The sequence below is a fragment of the Anneissia japonica genome, unplaced genomic scaffold (genome assembly GCF_011630105.1).
Source record: "Anneissia japonica isolate Jap-2015-1 unplaced genomic scaffold, ASM1163010v1 scaffold1005_len2656397_cov198, whole genome shotgun sequence".
In the NCBI taxonomy this organism is placed as follows: domain Eukaryota; kingdom Metazoa; phylum Echinodermata; class Crinoidea; order Comatulida; family Comatulidae; genus Anneissia; species Anneissia japonica.
In genome coordinates, this window is record NW_022683792.1 from 2,655,922 (window position 1) to 2,664,382 (window position 8,461).

General features: G+C 36.3%; 1 protein-coding gene across 1 annotated transcript in view; it reads left to right on the forward strand.

The window, feature by feature from the left end:
- The window catches only part of LOC117102691 (polycystic kidney disease protein 1-like 2), a 15,220-nt gene extending 6,779 nt beyond the window's left edge, over window positions 1–8,441 (forward strand). Inside the window, exons 12-22 of the mRNA XM_033243077.1 lie at window positions 252–377; window positions 659–753; window positions 938–1,061; window positions 1,199–1,459; window positions 2,009–2,590; window positions 2,741–2,971; window positions 3,527–3,807; window positions 4,405–5,564; window positions 6,043–6,320; window positions 6,731–6,872; window positions 7,186–8,441. Of these exons, the coding sequence (XP_033098968.1) occupies window positions 252–377; window positions 659–753; window positions 938–1,061; window positions 1,199–1,459; window positions 2,009–2,590; window positions 2,741–2,971; window positions 3,527–3,807; window positions 4,405–5,564; window positions 6,043–6,320; window positions 6,731–6,872; window positions 7,186–8,423 (4,518 nt within the window). The 3' untranslated portion in view covers window positions 8,424–8,441. The remainder of the gene's footprint in view (window positions 1–251; window positions 378–658; window positions 754–937; window positions 1,062–1,198; window positions 1,460–2,008; window positions 2,591–2,740; window positions 2,972–3,526; window positions 3,808–4,404; window positions 5,565–6,042; window positions 6,321–6,730; window positions 6,873–7,185) is intronic.
- Window positions 8,442–8,461: the final 20 nt, after the last annotated feature.

The following is an 8,461-nucleotide window of genomic DNA, read 5'->3' on the forward strand; positions in this document are numbered from 1 at the left end:
ATTTTCTACTTAAGTAACAGATGCATAGGTAATACAATTCCTGTATTAATAGACCGTTAAATTCTATCAGTAAAAACTATTGTTTTAATTCAGTTCAAATTTGTTATTGTATTTTTTGTGTGTGTTCCAGATTTTCCCCAATTGTATATCAATCAATCAGTCAATCAGCTTCCACCATGTGTAGGTCACAGTGACTGCTACTTGAGATTATGCACTCACTGATCTACATTCCCATCCTCATCTTCCCACAGATACGTGAAGCTATTATTGAAAACATTAAATCAGTTGAAATCCGTGATTTGGAGTCCCTACAGCAGACGTCTGCTGCCATCGCACAAGTCACTCAAGAGAAGGATGAGATAACAGACAAAGCACAGGTTTATCAAGTTATCATTAATTAATCTAAATATTATTTCTGTGGCTCAATAAGCATTTCCATAGTCATATGAAAGGATTCCAACTTGAAAGCTCATTAGATGGAGGCTACAGTTTTGTTTGGAACCTATAGTGGATTTTGTCAGCAAAAAATTGAGAGGGGAGTGGGGAAGATAAATAACTCATTGCCAACATTTTGGTATTCTATCTGCTTTCCTTAATGAAACAAACTGTTTCTGTTGTGTAGTGCAGCAGTAGAAATTTAATTTAACTTTTATTACAGCGGTCTGCAGCAAATGCATTTGTCAACATGGGTAGCTACCTGAAGGAACAGTCTAGTGTAGGAGCAGGAGGTGAAGTAGTAGAAGTAGTAGCCAGGTGAGATATAACAACATAATGCCAACAAATGTTTATGTTGGCCAAGCCTGACCCAAAATGTTATACCATTCTATCAGCCAAATGCAGTAATCTAAAAAAATTAATAATGTTGACATGAATGCATAAAAAGAAGAAAATTTAAAGATTCAATTAAAATTGTATGCATTTCAAATGTTTGTAATAGGTTTATTATGTCTGGAGTTTCAAACATCATGGCAAAAGTCACCACATTGTCACCATCTGAAGGTGAAGACCAGTTAGCCTCAACTAACCAGGTTGCAAACAAGGCTACAGAAAAAAGATCTCAGGTAAAATGGGGAAAATCAAATATTTATAAAAGTGACCTTATTTACTGTGTGCATTTTTTGTTAAAAAATAAAAGGTAGTTTTACTTTCAAGTAAAACCAGCTTTGGTAATTTATATTCATAATCATTATATTTTTAGGATAGAAATGTGACACTGGTCTCCTTGAATGCTTTGGATCAAGTAAAGTCTGCAATTTTTGTTAATAAAGTGCCTGGTGAGGAGCCTACATATCTTCAGACTGACACCGTGTCTGTTGTGCTTCAGAAACAGGAGAAATGGGACTTGGACGGCTTGGTGTTCAATGACAGAGACAGCGGAATATCCTTCAGACTACCAGATAATGTTCGCAATGCGGTTACTGGATCGGAGGATCAATATGATGAAGTTATCAGTCTACAGGTTAAAAAGCAATCAAATGATTTATAAATTAATTAATTTACTTATTACAATACTGGTGAAATGTGGAGATACACATACCTGTAAAGTCCAAATAGGCTCTAAAGTTGCAGCCTTATCTAGTGAGTAGAACAGAACACACTTATTCCAGTGAACACAATCTGAGCATGATATTAGCGATATACCACCTTAACTTCTAGGTAAGCTATACTGCATTAAAGAAAAAATTAAATGAGTATGTGTTTGGATGAGGGAACTCTAAGTAACAGAATAGGCAATTACATTATTCTTTGAGGTAAATTATTAAGAGAAGCATTACATTTATCCGTTTATCCCAGTGTCACTTGTAGATTGAAACAACATCAGTAACGGATTCAAATGTCCAAATGGTGGGTAGACTCTCTATCTTAGACAGACTCCCTCCCTGGGCCCCTCTATTTCGAATTCCTGGATCCGCCACTGATTATCTCTGCTGATTTGTGTAGTGTACTGATATATTAAGCAACTAATTATTATTGTATTTATTATGATATTTTAATTACATATTTACAGATGAATAATTTCAAGCAAAATCCTTTTATCTGGGATGAATCAAGTGCAAGTGTAACCTCTCAAGTCTGCAGTCTAGAACTCACAAGAGCAGAAGGTGCAGAAGTCGACCTTCAAGACCTCTCCGAGAACATCAACATATTCATAGCTAATCCAACTCAACTTGACACTGTTGCATTCCTTCAAGGCATTTACATTGACAACACGACCACAACCCTTACGTATGGATTTAACGTCACAAGCAATGTTGGGTCCGTTGTAATTCTAGTAAACCCATCCAATATTTCCCAGGAGATGACCCTCTACTTACGGTATGAGCTGCCTCCCAATGGTACGCAATATGACCGCTCAATGCATTTTCCACTGAGCACTAGAGATGTCATTGTGAATTGGAACGTGACAACTAACTTGACAGGGAATACATTCACGTGGGTTATCAATGTTGATGAGATATCTGGTGCAGGCTCTTACTTTGTTAGTGTGGAGACTCAAAACAGTGATGATAACTATACAGTAGCAGCATTCATGGCAACATGTTTGTATTGGAATATGGAATTTGATCAGTGGAGCAGTGATGGTTGTCAGGTTAGATTTAGCTCTCAATTGATTTCAAGATGAGCTTTTGCAATCTTTAATAAGAAAAATGAACATTCGAGGCAGCACTCATAAATGTAATAGTAAAAAAGAGAAATAAGAATCTCATATTGACTTTCACCATGTATTTTTGTTTTTTAGGTTGGTGTTTTGAGCACAGCAAACCGTTTGCACTGTCAGTGTTCACATCTGTCCTTCTTTGGTGGGAATTTCTTTGTGCTTCCCAATACAATCAACTTAGTAGAAGATGCCAAACTCTTTAGGGGATTCCTTGACAACCCTATTGTGATCATTGCAGTCATCATTGTTTTCAGTGTGCAGGCTTTCTGCTTTATCTTGGCTAGAAGGAAAGACAAGTCAGACCATTTCCAGGTAAAAAGTATTATGTTACTCGATATCAACATAAAATTATTTCTTAGTATGTATTTTTGTTGATTGATTTACAATTTGTTTATCAGATTATATTTATTTTATATGTGTATGGGATGTATGTATTTGGGAGTGGTTTGATACAGGCCTTCAACCTGGGGACATCCCCCTTCATTGCTTCCTTGGGTAAGGCACTTTGTCTCCCTCCATATAAATGTGTACATGGTAGTGTGTTTTGGCAATCGATTATACCGAATATCAATATTAATAATTTTATATCTTTATGTTTTAATTTAAATTGATACTGTAGGTATATTTATTTCATATTTAACATTAATTTGTTTATAGAAGATTTTAATTATTTATTTATATTTTTAATTACCATTATCCATCCTGGAGACCAGATGTAATTCTATAAATAATATACAGATACTTTTTATTACTTTTGATTAATAGAAAAAAAATTTGCAAAGTACCTTCAAAGTAAAGGAAACAATTATCAATGAATAAAAAATATCAATAAATACTAATTATAAGAAATTAAAAACTTTTTTATAGGCACATGTGACTATCCTGCAGGATAATGATCCAGTCCATGAGCATCGATACCATGTGACAATATTCACAGGGATGCGTACAGGAGCCGGGACATCTGCTGTGGTCACACTTACATTGTACGGCATGGAGGGAAACAGCGAACCACATGTCATGACTTCTCTAACAAGGAAGGTGATGTGTCAAGGAACATCTGATTCATTCCTCCTGACAACCAAAGAATCACTGGGTGATCTGTCTAGTGTGAGGGTATGGCATGACAACTCTGGAAGCCATCCTGCATGGTAAGTTAAGTTAATCTGTGAGAGTCTTCACGGATTGTGGGTTCAATTATTGTCTGCATTGAAACACAACTTTTTGTCAGATCATCATCATTTGGACAGCTGAATAGATGCCATGTGTTGTAGGCTAGTTGAATGAGTTTGAGGAGTCAAGCAGATGGGCAGGGGGCATCAAGGCACATTGACTGCATATCCCCTCTCTACCCAAGAGTATAAATGGATATCTGGTGGACCCAATAATCAGGGATAGAAAGAACTTTGTAATCACAAGGAAAAGTGTACGCATTGAAACTGGTTCATGTGCACTTAAACAGTAACTCAGAACATTCTTTGCGATTTTGTAGGGGGATATTTCGGTGTACTGGTCACCCGGCCACTCTCGTAAGCAGCAGACAAGAGAGTGTCTACTGGCTGATCAAGCTTGAAGTGACCCTTCAAGGGTTGGGGGAAGGAGAGGAAGTTGTTTAATAAATTCATCCACACTTGCTTCTTAGATCTCTACCTTGTAAATACTGAGAATGATATTTCTTATGACTTGATATTCATCACTCCCTCAAAAGTCGGATTCACTATAAAATTTTGTATCTTTTTTTATTTAAGGTACCTTAGTCGCATATTGGTCCACGAAGTAGACAGTGATCAATGGTGGTACTTCCTCTGCAAAACCTGGTTGGCAGTAGACATCGGTGACTGCATCATTGACAAGACATTCTATGCAGCAACTGAGGACGAGCTTCACCTTTTCCAAAATATATTCCTCATAAAATCAATGCAAGACATCCGTGACGGACATCTCTGGTTCTCTGTCATCACCCGCCCTCCACGGTCCAATTTCACAAGTCTCCAGCGTATTGCCTGTTGTTTTAATGTGCTCTTGACTACAATGCTAACCAGTATAATGTTCTATGGCATACCAGATGATCCGGAAGCGCAAGATCTTGATTTTGGAAAGTTTCAAATCAGTTGGAAGGATATCGTCATTGGCCTTGAGTGTAGCATTCTGGTATTCCCAATCAATTTTCTGACAGTAACTCTGTTTCGTAATGTGAGATCTAGACCAGATGAAACTACAGTCCTTGAGATTGAAGGAATTTCTGACAATAAGGCTGATAATTCCTCATCTTCCCTTCATTCAGATATAGACTCTAATGTCAATGATTCCTCACTTTCTTCAAGTAGCTCAGTAGACCTCAAAGAAGTTGTAATTAACTCTGAAAATCAATCAAGTAAACTTAATCTGACATCTTCCCAGGAGTTTTTCTCATCACTACTGAAAGAGAGACAGCAAAGCCCAACCGATGATGACTTTGTTGGTGGCAGGTTGGATGATGATGATAAACTCAAATCAATGCCATCTGGTGCATTTGTGAAGAAATCTGTCAGGAAGGAAGCTGTCCAGAATCCTAAATCAAACATCAAACAAAGGCCAGAGTGTTATTTGGTGGAGACAACACCTAGTGCTGTCAGCGATGAATCCACCAACCAAGATGGCTGCTTTCCATGGTGGATGATTTACTTAGCTTGGTTAGTCTTGTTTTTGTGTGAAGGGATGTCAGCTTATGCTATAATGCTATATGGATTGAAGTTTGGCAAACAGAAATCAATGGACTGGTTGGTGTCAATATTAGTTTCGTTCTTCAGTAATGTTATTGTGGTCCAGCCAGTTAAGATGTTTGTTGTAGCCGCAATAGTCTCTCTTGTTTTCAAGGCTCATAAGAAAGAAGATGTTGGTGTACAGTTTTTTAAGAATCTTCACATAGGTAAGAAAAATTATCAGATATTAAACCTCTTTTATATTTTAAAATTTAAATCCTTGAAAGTCCCATGCATATACTATGATTACTATTGTGAGCTTAAATTTGTTATGTCATAAAATATAGAAAGACACTGGGCTCTCTATCATTTGATTGGCTGATATAATTGAACAAATGTCATTTTATTCACATTAAACTTTTTAGGAGAACATAAACATTGATACTAGGGAGCTTTTGATTTGTGCGTGGACGCGATGCTAGAACAGAATCACTCATGCGTGACCGTCCTACCTGGCGTCCTACGTTCTCTGCATAGGTAGATTTGGCCAAATTGCATTCCAGAATCTACTCGACGAGGTGACCTTAACGTTCTCACATGCGCAGATGACTTTTAGTGACGTCATTACGTTCTACGTGCAATCAAAAGCTCCCTACTGTCAATGTATGTAACTTTTTTTTTTTCATTATAATTTTTTTTTTTTAGTTAAGTCTGATTTAGATGTAAATGGTGAAAGCCATAGCAAAAACCATTTGAAGCGGAAGTCTAGCATGAAACACTACCGCCCTCCAACTACTCAAGCAGTGAAAATTGCACGCGAGAAGCGACAAGCAGAAGCCAAGATGCACGTAATGATACGATCATTTATAGGACAGCTCATACTGATGTGGCTTGTAATGGAAATTGCTTACACCCAACGAGATCCAAATTCTTTCTTTCTTAATAATATTATTCAGACAACATTCACTGACGGACTTAATACGGTAAACTGCTATATTGTTGATATTATTGTTATTATGATGATTATTATTATTATAGGAATGATGTTTTGCCCTATCTGACGTGTGATCGTACCGAATACTCAGTACAAAGTATTTGGTACAATAACACGTCAGGTAGGGCAAAACATCATTCCTATGATATTTTCCTGATGCAAGTTCACATCAAAATATTATTGTTATTATTATTATTGTTATTATTATTATTATTATTATTACTATTTTTATTATTATTACTTTATTATTATTTATTGTGATTACATATTGTGCAGAGATAAGTCCTACAAGTAAACTGCTATATTGTTGTTGCTGTTGTTGCAGAGATCAATCCTAAAAATTCACAAATTGAAACACATTAAATACATATTATTTTTCTTTTTTAATATTTCATCAAGGTTTCCAGTTTTGTGGACCTGTTTAATTGGTTAGAAGGGGCAGCAGTACCAGCTTGGTTCAATAAAGATTCAAGCTTCTTGAGGGATACAAGCTCAGTCATTGCAAGCACAGTTCGTCTAAGACAGCTTCGAGTATTGCCTGGTAGTATAAAATAATTTAGTTTAAGTTAATAAAATGACATACATTTTCATGGGACAAATACATTAGTCTTAACACTCAATGTTGAGTGTCACAAATGCTTATTATGGTGCATCATCTTGGTTTATCGTCAATATCATTTGTCTTTGAGATTACAAAAACTCAACTAAGTTAAATTTCAAATTTTACTTGCATTTTTCACCTGAGTAGTACAAAAGTGTACAAAAAAAATAATTATTATTTAAAATTTAGCTATCTAAATGATATATTGAGACCATAATTGGATTATAACATTTTTTAAATATTTTGTTTTTAGATTCATGTCCTGTAGCAACTGAATTAAAATCGACTTTGAAGTCGGGATGTGCAAGTCCTCTTTATAAAACAAATATGGACAGGACTTCAAATGCTGAGCCTTGGTCATCATCAGGTGTACACATACCTGGCCAGGATATTTGGTCATTTCAGCACAGAAATGAAGTCAAGGGCAGTTACTACATTGGACACCTGCAAGCGTACGACCGCGGTGGCTACGTTGCTGAGCTGCGTATCAATGAAAGTGCGTCCAATGCTGTATTAACTTCACTACAGAAATCTAAGTGGTTAGACGAGCACACACGGGCAGTGTTTATTGAATGGACGATGTACAATGTAGACGTGAACCTGTTCTGCGTGTGCACACTGCTATTTGAAGTTCCTGGGACAGGCTCTCTGATGAAATCCAGTGAGTTCCTTGTGATGAAGCTTTATCGATTTACCTCCAAGTTCCAAGTGTTTGTGCTGGTTCTTGAATTGGCATATATTGCCATGTTGATCTTCATGATTTACAAGGAAGTTACTCGTTTTTACCAGCGTGGTTACGACTATTTCAACACCTGGAGTGTTCTAACATTATTCATTATCATATTGTCTCTAACTGCTATTGTGCTATACAGTGTTCGTCAAGTACTCGCTAATGATGCCCTCGCACGGATGAAAGCAAACAACCAAGTTTTCTCTAGCTTCTATGAAGTGGCTATTACTGATCAATTACTTGGTTATGTTATAGCAAGCATCGTGTTTTGTACTACTCTCAAGTCATTGAAGTTCCTTCGCTTTAACAATAGCATTTTTCTAATGAGCAGCACAATTCACAAAATATCAAATAAATTATTCTCTGTCACTTGTATGCTTTTTACTGCAATGTTTTCATTCGCAGTGTATTCATATCTGGTTTTTGGATCCATGATCTACGATTTTAATAATCTAATTAGTTGTTTACAGAACATAGTCGGCCTTATGCTAGGGCGCGCTGAAGTGATGGAGGAAGTTTATTACTATTATCCATTCTTTGGTGCTGTTTTTTCATTTTTGGTAACTTTTGCAATGATATATCTTCTTTTAAATGCCTTCATCTCACTGTTATTGGATGGATTTTCCGATGTAAAGGGTGATTTTGTTCCATGTCCCGATAAGGACATAATTGCCATGCTTGTGGATCGGCTCTTGTCAGTATTGGCTATTAGACGCAAAACTGCAACATATAATAGTGAAAAACTCACAATTAATATATGAGTTAATTACAGTAGTAGATAATCATAAAAATGAACATA